We start from the raw sequence: 15,166 nt of genomic DNA, 5'->3' as shown, positions 1-15,166 counted from the left end.
AGTATATGATAAAGATTGGCTTTAAAAATTAGTTGAAAAAGTGGATCATTCAATGAAAGTTTTAAAAAATTAAGCACAAAAGTTAGAGCCCTAATATACCAGGGCCAGAAGCCTATGTTTCCTGCAACTTGTGTTTCCTTAGAAGAGGCACAGACCCTTTGGCTTGTAGTAACTTAGAATATTTTAATGACCAGATACTTCCACACCGTGGAAGTCACTCAATTTCCTCATACTAACTTGACTGAGAGGATTCTTTCACAAAAATTTCGTATGTCCCAATAACACAACAAATGTTCAGTTTACTTTGTTCAGTGCTCTCTTTTTATTTGACAGTCACAGTCGGGCTTCTCTACCTTACTACCAGCATCTGATTTATAGACCCTAGTAACATTTTGGGGAAGGGTTCCTTTCAGAGGAACATGGTAACTGACAGAAATATTATGGACTTCCCAACTGATGTGCCACAAATGGTTACAGATGTATCATTTAGATGTAGCCTTTAGAGTAGCACTAGGACTTGGAGTGGTGGAGCTCAAGGCCTAGTGACCTCTGGCAGGCTGTTAAGTAGCTTCCTCCATTTAACCAGGGCGCTGTACAATGATTATCCTTTTCTTTCAGCGCCATGAAGTAAAAAAAGTTTGGAGAACACTGTTCTAAGCAATTAGCTGGAAACAATGAGAACGAGAATAATATGCAAACATAGAGTCATTTGGTTTAGGGGAGAGAATGGATAAGGGGGCAGAGTAGACATTTTCTTTTTGAATTCACTTCAGTTCTTTTTTTTTTTTTTGTGGTATGCGGGCCTCTCACTGTTGTGGCCTCTCCCATTGCAGAGCACAGGCTCCGGACGCGCAGGCCCAGCGGCCATGGCTCACGGGCCCAGCCGCTCCGCAGCATATGGGATCCTCCCGGACCAGGGCACGAACTCGTGTCCCCTGCATCGGCAGGCGGACTCTCAACCACTGCGCCACCAGGAAAGCCCCTTCAGTTCTGTTTTCACGTTAGATTTTATATCATCAATGTGGTATCTACAGTAGTTTCAGTCTTCTGTGTTTTCACTTGTAAAGAGTCTTCTACACATACCCAGATAAATTCCAGGAGGAATAAAGAATTGAAAAATAGTCACAAAATAACTAATAAAAAAATCAGAGGAAAACATTTGATAGAGGGTTAAGCACAGAAACAAAGAAAGAAACCATAAAGAAACATGTTTGGTTATATTAAAATGATCAGTACATCCAAAACGTCTAAGAACAAATGAAAAGACAAGGAAATTGAAAGATGTTAGCACTATATATGATTTGCAGTAATATTCTACAAGTAAAAATTATTCTAACATAAAAAGACTAACATCCCAATAGAAAAATAGTCAAATGACATCAGGAAATGACCCACAAGTGAAGAGCTGCAAATGGCCAACAAAAACATGAAACAGTCAGCCACAGATATAAATGCAAATTAATCAACAATTGAGAAAGTTTTTTTACATATGAAACTTCACAATTTTTCTTAAGTTTAGGGAAAGTAGGCCCCTTATATTAATGGTGGTAGTTATGTAAAGTGATGCTCATTTCTATAGGTCAATTTTGCTATACATAGTTTTGCCAATAAATTTTGAAGTCCAATAAATTTTTAGGAATTTATTCTGAAGAAATTATCAGGATGACATGAAGATATGAAAATGATGTTCATTACAGCTTTATTCTGTAATAAAAATTAGAAGCAATAGAAATCTACAAAAATGAGAATAAATAATGAATTATGGATTATATGAATCATGGGCAATCATTAAAATAATGTCTTTGAGGAATACTTAAGGTGTGGAAAATATTGTCTATGTGTTTCTTAAGTTGCATAATCATTATTTCAAATATACTGTATTTCATCTAAGATACTGTTAGTCGGAAGAGGCAGCATTTTCTCTGGCACTAAGTAAGAAAGGAAAACAACAATAAAAGTAACACCGAAGATGTGGATTCTGATAGGAGACCCTACCATAAAGCTAGAACAACCTCAGAGTCAGGGTAAATGTCCCATCTGGAACGGGACCGCAAAAGACCAGCTGATCTTCATTCAGACTGGTTTCGGTTCCTTCCACCAGCATGGTGCAAAAATCTGCAAGCAAAGAGAGAAGTTAAAGTGTTTACAGTTAGTAGTTCCCCCAGATAAAAGCAAACATCAATTCCCTGGAAGAAATGGGAAGTAATGCAGGTTAGACCGCAATTTTTTTTCTAACTTTGACAGTGATTTTTTTAAGACACCATTTATTCTAAAATGAATTTCTATACCAGAGTTGTTAAAAGTGAAAAATTATGTATCTAGAGTGAAAGGAATATATCATATACGTACTATTGGAGGGAAATACTCCAAGATTTAGCAGTGAATTCCAATCTGTTATATTGTATATGTATTTTACAAAATTTCTCCACAAACATTTATTACATATATTTGAATGCTTACCTTAATTAGAATTTCCATAATTGTCTTTACTTCATCTTCTTAATTTGATCTCCTCTGCTAGTATATATATTTTTTCTTTCTTTTTTTATTTTTGGTACGCGGGCCTCTCCCGTTGCGGAGCACAGGCTCCGGACGCGCAGGCTCAGCGGCCATGGCTCACGGGCCCAGCCGTTCCGCGGCATGTGGGATCCTCCTGGACCGGGGCACGAACGCGTGTCCCCTGCATCGGCAGGCGGACTCTCAACCACTGCGCCACCAGGGAAGCCCTGCTAGTATATTTTGAATCACTACCAACCTTTAGTAATGAAGCTCAGACATTTTAGACTTTTTACAGCACTTTGGAAAAGGCTATGTTTATTTTGGTGGCAGATCTGTGGGTTGTTACAGTTAGCAGGTATATGAAAGGTCTTACAAACACTGGATTCCTGTATTGAGAGAGGGGGAAAAAAGGAGGCGTGGTTTAAGAGCACAGTCTCTGGAGTGAGAGAACCATGTTCACATTTCGACTTTAACACATCCTGGTTGTGTGACCTTAGGCAAGTCATGTAGTCTAAGACTCAATTTCCTCATTTTTAAAACTGATTATGATGCAGTTGAGAGAATTAAGTGAAATAATGTAAAATGCTGTCATATATCCCTGTCACCATCTCTAAATCAGGCTGTATGAAACCAACTACTTGATAATGTGATTTATTTTTAACATCCCTTTGTTTTTCATTGTAGTTACCCTTAACAATGCTCACGCATAAGAGAGACCTTGGAAAATCTATAATCTCTTCAGTGCCTCCTTTTTGAAATGATATATTTCCCATTCCAGCAAATAGAGAAAGGGAGTGGACTGATTAACATAACTTTGATGCAGAAACCAAACAGAAAGGGAAAATTTATAGGGCAAGCCCCCTGAATAAATGCAAAAATCCCAAACAAACCAAAATGGTCAGCAAGCCAAACTGCAGCATCTGAGTAAGAATTACATATCATGACCAAGTTGGATTTATTCCAGGAATGCAAGATTAGTTTGACATTAGAAAACCAATGTAACTTGTCCCACTAACAAAATAAGTGAATTTAATATGATCATCTCAGATAGATGCAGTAAAACCATCTGATAAAATTCCAAATGCATATATCCTTTCATAGAAAAGTAATTCTTAGAAAAATAGGAGAAGGGAACTTCCTAAATCTGATAAAAGATATTTACCAAAAATCTAAAGTAAACATCATATTAATGGTGAATGCTCTGGTATATCCTGACTGGGTGCAGTTTTGAAAGTCCAGAAGTTTTGACATCTTTATTTCTATAACTGGTTGTTCTTCTTCACCATTAACTACTTTTGTTCTTTTGAAACTAATGTATTCTCCCTTTTTATTTGACTTTGAAACAGTATACCTTGTTAGTTTTTCATCTCTCCTAAATTACTCATTTTATTATTAGTTTTGCCCAACTATTGTGTCCAAAAATTATTTTTATGCTCAGTACTTCTACTTCAAAGAGGCAGAAAATCTAAATGTAAATTTCTTTTTCTCAATGTGAGTAACATTGAGATTAAGATCCTGATTATGACAGCATTCAAGAATTATCATCCGTGGAACTAGGGTAGTGTCAGTGATTAGAGTGATGTCAGCCTGACTGGAAAGGACCAGCTGTGATTCACCAACAGAAGACATTAAATCTTGAAAATGATAGTCCAAAATCAGTCCTGTGTTATTGCAATGTTCCTTAATGTGACTCTAAATATATAGGCTGGTATAATCTTTTAACAGTAGGAGTCTTACAAATTAATTTTTTGTGGTATATATCTGGTATCATTGAGGCTCTGTTGTGTGGTGTAGATCCCTGGAAGATAACAGGAGCAATAGGGATGAGAAAGAAGCAGACAGTAAAGAAGAGAGACTGGTTATGAACAGTAATGTGGGTTGTTGAATCCTGTTCGCACATTCGGAGAGCTAGCCATGAGCCTTGTTGATTGGCCACTCATTCTGCTATTCATCGTTATGAATTATACATTGTTTCACATTTAAATAAACCACATTTCAATATATCCCATTTAAATAAAACCACATTTTCAAAAGTTACAATGTATCATATCTAAGTAAAACTGCCTAATTATATAAATTTTCATTTTCCACTATGCTTAAATAACATGGAAAAATCAAAATCACTTTTCTTGGTTTTCCCCAAGAACAGCTGAATATACTTAAAACACTACTTAGTTATCGAACAGAACCTTATATATGGACATTGGTGGAATAAATATTGCCTTATGTAATTTAAATGTCTGGAGAAGAATGCTATTTTCATTATGTTCAGAAAAAAATATGTACTATAATAAAGTACAGTTGACCTTTAATATGGGTTTGAATTGCATGGGTCCACTTATATTCGGATTTTTTTCAACAGTAAATACTACACAATTCGAGATTGGTTGAACTGGCGGATGCAGAACCGCAGATACTGAGGAACCGAGTATAGGTAGGGCTGACTATAAGTTATACTTGAATTTTTGACTGCGCAGAGGATCGCCACCCATAACTCCTGTATTATTCAAGGATCAACTGTATTTCATAAAGTGTATCATATTCTAGTATTAGATTGGTACAGAAAATTCCCATTTACCTGGAGTAATTTTTAAAAAAATTAATATTCCACTTACCTAGGAGTTATAACCTGATTTAAAACTAACCAGTTTTCAAGGAATACAATAAAATATTCACAGCATTAAAACTATGGGGAGATTAATGACTGATGGCTCAGGATGCAACTCAGAATCTTTCAGTGCCTCATTTCAAGGCTTATTATAAATCAAAAATTGTAGTTATTTGAGTTTCCTGTGAAGGTCATGAAAGCTGTGTTATGTATACTCTCATGTATTTTCCTGTAATCCTTTCCACCATTCTTATGGGCGTTATAGAAAAAAGAGCTCGAAACTTATCCTCCTCAGTTGGAAGGTAGACATGAAAATTACCCTTGTTATTCTAAACCAGAGAAAGGTCTGTGGAACACCTGTCTTAGAATCATTTGGGGTACTTGTTAGAAACGCAGATTCCTGAATCCCTCACCAGACCTGCTGAATCACTGTATCTGGGAGAGATCCCAGGATAGTAATAAGTTCTCCAGGTATTCTGATATTTAAGTTTGAGACCCACTGCCACAAGACTTCTGAATATGAGATATCAACCTTGGGAGAATTATCAGTGCTAGTTCCTCCCATGAATGTTGATATAGGAAAAAGTGACAAAGATTAAAATGGGTGTGTTACTTCCCACAGAGTACAAGAACAGGAAATAATATGTCCAGCCATCTCACCAAAGGAATTTTAGAGGCAAAGCTGGAAACAGTTCAGAGCTATTTCCTTCATGTTTATAACATCATTGCTTACATAATGTATAGATTTTCCAACGTTTTTTTCCTTATTGCTGTGAAGTGACATGAAATTAGCTGAGCCTCATTTGTTTCCTTTGGAAAATGTTTTTATTGTTTTAATGTTTTGCTTTTACTTCAAACACTCTACTAAGTGTTTCTTCAGGATTTCTTTCCACTAAATATCTTGAGTTTTCAGAGCTTTGGTTGTGATATAGTTATATGTTTTCATTTCAGTTCTAGTCATAATTGTTACCACTGGGAACAGAATATAATGGTTTTTAGAAGGAACTAACTATTTTTATTTCATTTTACACAACTGTGGAAAGTTAAAACCCTAATAGTTTCATTTGGTGTATTTGTTTTCTCTATGACCGTTGAACATACATAAATTCTTCCTTAACCATCTCCCACCTTCCCCTTCAAACCTTGTGCCCCTCTCCCCCATCCCCAGTTTAAAAGAGTCGGCCAACAGCATTTATTGAGCACTCATCACACTATGGGGAGTCACAAAAGAAGAATATAGGCTCCTTCTCAAAGTTCTCTATTACTGTTGAGAGTTCAGTCAGTATCCAAGTCCTGCAACGTCTTGCTCCATATCTCTACTACCCCCAAATTTGCAAAACTCACTTTTGCTCAGGGACAGCCTTCACCAAGTCACCGGCCAGTCATGAGGTTTGGCCTTACTTTATCTTCCACCTGTCTTCTCCAAAATGCTCTGCAGAGGTGTGGGCTGTGGGCCTTTTGTGGTCTCCAGCTTCACTGTGGGCTGTTCTTGGGTACTGCTGATCATCGGTTGTGAATCCTAGTCTGCCGCTATACCTACAAGAGAAGTGAAACCAGACCCCTTTCTCCTTGCTCTCATGACTTTTCCGCCTCCACAGAGTGAGACACTAGGACACGGTGAAGGTAATTTCAGAACAGAATTACAAAGTAGAAGAGATAAGGGTTAAATTTTGCAGTTCTAGTTTGGATTTTCACCTGTATTACCCAGGAGATGAGAAGACCTTAAAGGCCTTAAGCTTTTAGATGGAGAAAGTCACCTGAATACTCCTGCCTGTCCTGCCTTCGGGTTTGTAATATCACCTCAAATGGATTTCCTTCTTTGAATATTTCAACTGTTCCTACTTCTCCACTGAAAGGGACCTCGTTGTTTAAACTTCTTCCTCCCCACTCATACCATACACTGTCCAATCAAGTAAGACCACAGGCTTGGGCTGCATAGGGAAGAAACTTCCCTGCCCAGTCTCATGTGCACGTGTGTGTGTGTGTGTGTGTGTGTGTGTGTGTGTGTGTGTAGGTGGCGGATGATGGACAGACTGTGGGTCCTCCAATTCATGTTTCCAGGGCAACCGTGAGCCAGTGGTTCTTTTGCTAATTAGCCCATACATTAAACACACATGTGCACACACACATTCAGGTAGATTGTACTGGACAGTACGAAACTCATATATGGAGAATAGAATATAACCACAATATTAGTAGCTCTCATGCCCTGTCTGGGAAATAAATAGGTCTGTGAAGAACTGTTTGACATCTTTATTGATCTCTTCAGGATCCACAAAAGAGCTGGACTAGCTCTTAATGACTCTGTCCTTTTCACAGTGGTCACGTTGTACACATTGTTTTGTTTGTTGTTTCAGAATCTGCCTCAGAAACATGGGGATGAGGGTAGGAATAAGTTCACCGGTTTCTCTCTAGGGTTGCCAGACTTAGCAAATAAAAATACAGGATGCCCAGTTAAAATGGAATTTCAGATAAACCATGAATAATGTTTTAGTGTAAGTATGCCCCATGCAATATTTAGGATATACTAAACAATTATTTGGTGTTTATCTAGAATTCAGATTTATCTGGGCATACTGTATTTTATCTGGCAACTATTCTTATCACATCTCCTTGTTCATCTCTAGTCTCATGGCTACCATCTTAGACTAGGGGCTCTCATTACCTCAAGCTTGTGTTTCTGTATCTGCCTGGGTTGCCTTCCCAACACTGCTATCCTCTTCTGATCTGCCCCATAGCCTACTACACACTAATTGTTTTTTTGGTGATACTTTCATTAGGTTTCTTTTCCACATAAGAAATTACGACTCCTATTGCTTTCCAAAGTGATTTTCGATCAGTGTGCAATTGTATACCAAATTTTGTGGGCTTGTGTGTATGTATGCATTTTCCTTAGAGGAACTTTTTTTTTTTTTAATTGGGATCTCAAGGAGGTATCTTCAAGATACATAGAGAACTGTGGCTTATACAAAGAAACAAAAGTAGGTGAATTTAGAAAAATGTACCTCGCCTCAATCATGACTTTTGCTTTCGATATCAGTAGTTTGAAAGCTCCCTCATTATATCATTCGACTTCCACCAACATCTTGCAGAACAGGCAGAGCAGGTATTATTTCATTTTAAAGATAAGGTAACTAAATCCCAGAGATGTGAACTGTAAAATCATGCACAACAATCACATGGCATAGCCAGAATTTGAAGAGAAATCTGTCAACTGCAAGATTATTTCTCTCTCTGCTTTTATGACCACCAGCTTTAAAAACTATAAAAGCAACATCTGTACAATACTTTAAACAACAGTTTTAAAACCACTTTGTATATATTTGAGCCTCACAAAAGTTCCTCTCTGAAGAGATGTCTTTATTCCCACCTGTCTGATAGACCTTGTCATTTACACACCACAGATATTTGGTATTTGGTCATTTGACCTATAGGGATAGCTTTTCACTGTGGTTACAATGGTAGAATATACCTGTATTCCAGTGCTGCTATTCCTCAGATACCTAGAGACTATCTTTTAGGGTAAGTTTCAGAGACGATTTATAAGTCACAAAATAAAATCATTTTTAATATTTTATGTTTACTCATTTAAAGCATAAAAAGGATATAACTTTATTTGGTTATTCATCTATCCTATTTTGATTCTAAATAATTTCTGTCGTTATCCACAAAGAATATATTCTAAGTATATAAGTTGAAGAAAGAAAGAAAAAAAAGCTTCATTTGCTTACTAGGCCTCCATACTTGACTGATTTTCCTACTACCTTTTTAGCCTCACCTTCTCAGTGGCCCTGCTGGCATTTTTTTTTTCTTTCTTTTTAATCAATCCAGGGACTTCTCAGGATTTAGATATCATATATACTATCTGCAGCCCAGACATTCCCCTATATGTGCAATTTTCATATTTAATGGTCTAGATGAACATTATCTTGTATGTTTAAAAGTCTGAATCAAACTTAACATGTCCAAAACTGAGCTTCTAATATACTACCCCACCACCTACTTCTAAGTCATCCAGAGCTCAGGAAATGGCAATTCTGTAATGCTCAGAAAAAAAAAGAGGAAAAAAAAGTATAGAGACATTTTAACCTTTCTTTCACACCCTACAAATCTACAAATCTTCTGGGCCGCTTCTTCCAAATTTCTCTGCAATTTGATCACTTTTCACCACCTCCACTTCCTCCTTCCTACTCCAAAATCACCATTACCTCTCACCTGGATTACTTCAAGACCCTCTAATTGGTCTCCCTTTCTGTCTCTGCATGCCTAACAGAACAGCCAATGTAGGATCATGTCGCTCTTCTGCTCAAAACCCTGCAGTAGCTTCCCATCTCACTCACAATAAAAGCCAAAGTCCTTATAATTACTCAGGCCACGTCTTCTAGTGCTCCCCACCATGGCCCCTTTCCACCCTCTTCTCATCCGACCTCCTGGATGGTCCTCCTACAGGGCAGGCCTGCCTCTGCCTTGGGCATGGCCTTTTCACTTGCTGTTCCTCCTTTCCTAGATACTGCATGGCTTCCTTCTTTCTTCCATGTCTTTAATGTTACTTCCCCAACACTTTCGCAACCTTCCCTGCCTTATTTCTCTATCACTAAATATTTTACTGGTTTATCTTGTTCATTGTCTATCCAGCATATAGAAAGCATTCAGTAAATATTTGTTGAATGAATGAAAGAATGCAAAGATGATTTTCCTGTGCTGAAGATATTTTTCAAAATGTATCATTTATTTTGATTGCAATTCTAAAACTGGTTTTCACAAAAATAATTTGAATAATCATATAAGTGTGTAGCCTTCTGATTACTTTGAGGAAGTTAAAAATATATTTGAAAACATAGTTACTATTAGTAACCTTGGGTATAAATATAAAAAGTAAATTTGAAGAAAATATGTGTTGACAGGATTACTAAATCTGGACAGACTTCCTTAAGAGGGGATTATGAATACAAGTGTAGGACTCTGAGCTGTGAAGAGAAATTATGAGTCATTTCAGACAGAGGAACTCCTATCAGATAAGGCTTAAAGGCTAAGAGTGGCTTTGTGGTGATTGAAAGTAAGTTGTGATAAAAGTTAATCACATTAGTACTATATTGATATTTATTAAGGATTTACCATTTGCTGGCATGGGGCTAGGGTTAAGCATCATGAGTGGTAGGTACCTTTATTTTCCCATTATACAGAGAAAAAAGAATATCAAGGCTTAGCGTAATTAAGTAACTTACCCATTGTCCCAGAAGCTTTAATGGCAACGGTAAAACTACTGCAAAAAATCCTGTAATGAAGCACCATTTTGGAGGGCAACATACCATTTCCCAGGAAGCGCAACACAGCCAGGGTTTCCTCTACCTCCTATTGGAGCCTCTTTGGATGAACAACACATGAAGGAGCTGGTTTGCAGTTAGGGATAAGTTGTGTGAAAAAAACACACCTTTAAACACTGGACACGCACACCATGGTGTGAGATGCTCTCAATATAAGAAGCATTCAGGAACAGACTGAGTGAAAGAGTAGAATCAAGTCTCCCATCAGAATCTTCCTGTACCTACGGACACCAAGGGGGGGAAGTGGCAGGGTTGGCGGGGGGTGGTGGAGGGATGTTGGGAGATTGGGATTGATACTAATACACTAACATGTATAAAATACATGACTAATAAGAACCTGCTGTATTAAAAAATAAATAAAATTCAAAAAAAAAAAGTATCTTCCTGTACCAACTTAAAAGTTCATTCTTGTCCCTCTCTCCCAGCCCCCTTATTCTGTGTGTGTAGTTGATTTTGGGTATGCCACTTCATGTGATACAGTCGTGCCAAAAGCCAAGCAGCTTTGCTGGTCTAGAGGATTATTTAATTCTCTACAATATTGAAAGTCATCTTGTTAAATATTTATTACTTCTTGTAGCATATCCACAGCCAAAGCTGGTAGGATCAGGCAGCACGTCAGTCATGGGAATACTTTCTTCAAATCTCTTCAGAATTAATCAACAAAAGGGATGGCCTCAACTGTAAAATTAAAAAATACCGTTTGAGATGCAGGCAAACCATTTTACCAAGACAAGGAAAATGCTCACTTTAATTCAGTCTTCCGCCTTTGAGAGTCCTTGTCATTTTAGTGTGTTTGGTGACTAGGGGCTGGAGGGTTGTCATGGAAGAGGAAATCCTTTTTCAGAATGAGAGAAGATGTTCTGTGTCTCTCTTAGCCAGTCAGCATTGACTCTGTGTCCCTCATGCTGAGAAGAGTTATCCTTAACTCTCTTCCCACTCTAGCTCCTTGAGGCACAGGGGGCATGCTTCTGTCAGTATAAAACAGTGTTCTCAGCAGGGGTGAGAGTGACAACATTCTACCTCGCAGGATAGGAAAGCAGAATTTTGGGAGTTTGGATTGAGTGTAGTTAGAAAAACTTCCTTCTGGAGAATCTGTTACATCCTCCTAGGAGGTAATTAATTCCCTTACTTTCCAATTGATCATTACTGGTTTAGAACAATGGCACTTGATAACTGTTCATTTATTTGAAGTACTAACTTAGGGTTTCTCACCCTGCCTGAGGGCTTTTGAATAATATCTAGTCCAAACGTGTCCTTTCTCCTGTTTGCAATCGCTGGCATCCACCCAAGATGTTCCTTTGGGTATGCGGAATGGGGACTGTCTCAAAGCTTTGCATAACGGCTGAGGGGATTTACTGAAAGAGCTGAGAATAGTATGTCAGAGAGACTGTAGCTTGAATGCCTGCCATGCTTACAGACTCCCTTTGAAAGAGGCTGCCCCAACTGCAATGCCCTAGAAAGGCAGCAGCACAGTCTGTTTCTTTAGTACAGGTGACCATGTTGTCTAGCACGTGAGCCTTCCACCCTAGCTACAGCTGCAGAAGTAGGAGAGGACACCTGGCTCAGAGGTAGCCAATCCACAGGCTGCTCAGTGGCTTATGAGATAACCTCATACCAGAACTTTCTCCAAGAGGGACTGTGGTGATAGAATCAAACTCTCTCCGCTGAGGCATTTGATTATGAGCTATAGAGGAGAACTGGCAGCTGGTAGTGGGAGCCAGAGTAGAAAAGCTGTGGTTGTGCAACTTGAATTTTGCTGCGTTCTGAGGACATTTCTGAGGGGTTGGGGCAGTGGTGTGATGGGACTGGCTCACAGGGGCCCAAGAGCTGGTTGAGGGCATCTCTCCCCAGCTTTGCCTCCAGAGACTTGGGCTGGTGGGAGCGTTACACCCACATAAATTGGGTTTTGTTACACTTCAGGCCTCCTTCCTCCAGATCTGGTTGTTAAATATTTACTAGCACACCACTGGGTTGGGGAGGGATGGTATATAGGAAGCAAAGGAAACAGTTACCTCCTCTGGGTCCTTTGTCTTAAAAACAAACATTGTTTAAGATAATATGTTAACATGATTGTCATTAAGATTATAATAACAAAGAGAAAACGTGAAATATATGATTTAAACTACAAAACTCATAGGAATGTGGTCAGAGGGTAGTAGCTTTCCTGTTTCTGGTACCCATCAAAGGCACAGGCCCCCACCCCCAGGCCCACCAAGGATGACCTGACAAGCCGGTTAAGTCTCTGGTCTTATTTCCACATTTACTCTTTACCCCTATTACTTGAGGTAACCTAAGTGCACACCAGTTACTTAAAACCACAAGAGCCCAATGAATACAGTTTTTGAATACCCTGGTTTTTGTTTTGTTTTTAATGTAAAGAAAATGGGGCAGATTAGTACAGTAAAAATATATGTGGACTTTGAAATGAGATTTGAATTCCAATACTACTTTACCCCTTCTTAGTAGCATAATTTACTTACCTATGCCTCTCCTTAGCTGTAAAATAGGGATACAAAATAAAAAGCTCAAAGATATTTGGAAGAATTAAATGAAATACCATGTGTAAAACAACTAGCACAGTGTCTGGCACTTACTGTGTACTCAGTAACTTTTGTTCTTTTCTCCCTTCTGTAGCATATTTATTCAAGCCTTTAGAACAGCTGCTGGTATTGCTGTCAAGTAAGCAGTTGATAGAATTAATTAACCCTCCACGTATATTAACATGCAGTGGTATACTGCGTTCTTTGTAATTTTATGTTTTTGTACTTAAGGTCAACTAAAATATTTTAAATATAGCCAAAATTATTACAGCCCTTTGAAACAAGCTTTTCTCTACACTTAGGGAGCTCCTATACGTCAGTCTACAAATGACTGTGCTCATTTTACTTTTGTTTTTAAACAAACATTTGAGCTATGGGCGGGACTTCCTTGGTGGTCCATTGGTTAAGAATCCACCCTCCAGTACAAGGGACACGGGTTCGATCCCTGGTTGGGGAACTAAGATCCCACATGCCACGGGGCAACTAAGCCCGCGCGCGCCACAACTGGAGAGAAGCCGGCGCGGGGCAATGAAGCACCCTGCAACAAAAGATCCTGCGTTCCTCCCACCCACGGCAGCCGAAAATAAAAGTAAAAAAAAAGAAAAAAAATACTATGGGCAAAGAATTATACTACACGTTGTGGGGGAAATGAATAAGAAAAGTGCTTATGTAATACAAAATATACAAAAAAGAGGAAAGGGAGAGAATGCATAAAGAGTTTCCTGAATATCCCCTTTAAGATAACCAGCTTCTAGATACTTAAGTTGAGTAATAACGCCTGTGTCTTTTAAATCCCTAATTTACTGTATTACATTTTATTTACTGTTAGTTTACTTAGGTCATCTGCCCTTTGTCTCATTATCACTGCTAGTACATTGAGGGTGAAATCTGCCCATTTGCCAGGAATAATTCATGGGATGTGGTGTTTCTCAGTACCAGATGATTTAAGGGGAACCACTTGCAAAAGGACTGGTTTTTGGCATATGGGCCTTAATACTTTGCCAGAATTGAATTCGTTTTGAAACAAAGTTTCTAATTTTCAAATATAGCATTTTCAAACAAATAGTGTGATGTACAAATTGCCGTACTTTAGGTCATGTTAGAATAATCCACACTCTAAATCTGTTTGACTTTTACCCCATAAGTATTTTGCATCAGTGAATCATTTCTGTAGCATCTTAAAATGGTCATAAGTAATTATATAACATCCTACATCTCCAGGGCCTGTTCCATTAGTGCCAGTAAAAAAGAAAAAGTAGTAATTAGACATAATTATGTCCTCTTGAAAAGCTAAGGGTCATTTGGCCTTGATTACTGGAGGGGTTATCAGTGCCAAAGAAAAGTCAGGCAACTATTGGTTTAGGCCTGTAATTAAACATCGGGGACTGACATTTCTTGTCGTCAGAGGTAGTACCTTTTGAATAAATTTCACCACTGCCCTTCAGATAAGCTACAAGAAATACAAAACTAATGTAAGGGAGATGAAGAGAGGCTGGAGGTGAAAAGAATGACTAATCTAAATAAATATCAGCATTTAGCTAGTATGAAAAACTATTATCAGCCAGTCTGCCTCAACTCCATATATGGTGTTCAGATATAAGTTTGGGGAGAGCCCGTTTGTAACTCTGGCTAAACACACACACACACTCACCCTACACACACACCTGGTGTAAAGGGCCCACTCACCTGGAATGCAGGGGGGTGTTTTATATATTATAATGCCTGTTCGTTTTGTATAGGATGGCTCACCTGAGTGTGTGCATAACTGGCAGTGCCGCTCCAGCCTCACCTGACCACACTCAAGAGAAGCACTTGCCAGATATTTTTATCCACTTACTCACAAAGCTCCCAGTTGATTAGGGGCATCGCAAGAGTCTTCTCAAACTCCTTAAATGCCTTCCCGCGGGTCCCTGGCTCGCTGTCGGTTCTCCTCGTGGTGGTTCCTCTCTTTTCTACCCCTTCAGGGGTCTTAGGCGGGACCCGTGGGTGGGATGCGCCGCTCTGCTCTTGGGCCCCAACACTGGAAAGGGATGCCCTCTGTCAGAGGGATTCCACCTCCCGGTTGCACTCGGCAGCCGGCGGCCTTAGGGTTGGCAGCTGAGGAGGAGGAGGATTTGGAGGAGGAGGGAGTTGGCGGCCGCCGAGGCCCGGGCAGCGGGCCGCGTCCGCGGCGGGCGCGATCCGCGATCCTCCCT

The 15,166-nt window shown here is 39.0% G+C and overlaps 1 protein-coding gene and 1 long non-coding RNA gene across 3 annotated transcripts in view; one reads left to right on the top strand and one right to left on the bottom strand.

Annotated features, from left to right (window-relative positions):
* Positions 1 to 5,994, top strand: part of LEMD3 (LEM domain containing 3) — an 85,285-nt gene extending 79,291 nt beyond the window's left edge. For both annotated transcript variants that reach the window (XR_009543391.1, XM_060165544.1), the window contains one exon: positions 4,862 to 5,994. Coding sequence is in view for 1 of the 2 variants with exons in the window: in XM_060165544.1 (XP_060021527.1) it covers positions 4,862 to 4,919 (58 nt within the window). In the remaining variant the exon portion in view is untranslated. The remainder of the gene's footprint in view (positions 1 to 4,861) is intronic.
* Positions 1,770 to 15,148, bottom strand: LOC132529246 (uncharacterized). Its single transcript, XR_009543392.1, has 3 exons — positions 14,809 to 15,148; positions 6,452 to 6,643; positions 1,770 to 2,115 (listed from the first exon to the last, which is right to left on the bottom strand). It is a non-coding gene; the product is annotated as an uncharacterized LOC132529246 (long non-coding RNA).
* Positions 15,149 to 15,166: the final 18 nt, after the last annotated feature.

The sequence above is a fragment of the Lagenorhynchus albirostris genome, chromosome 11 (genome assembly GCF_949774975.1).
Source record: "Lagenorhynchus albirostris chromosome 11, mLagAlb1.1, whole genome shotgun sequence".
NCBI classification, from domain to species: Eukaryota; Metazoa; Chordata; class Mammalia; order Artiodactyla; family Delphinidae; genus Lagenorhynchus; species Lagenorhynchus albirostris.
This window is presented reverse-complemented; position numbering and strand designations above follow the sequence as displayed.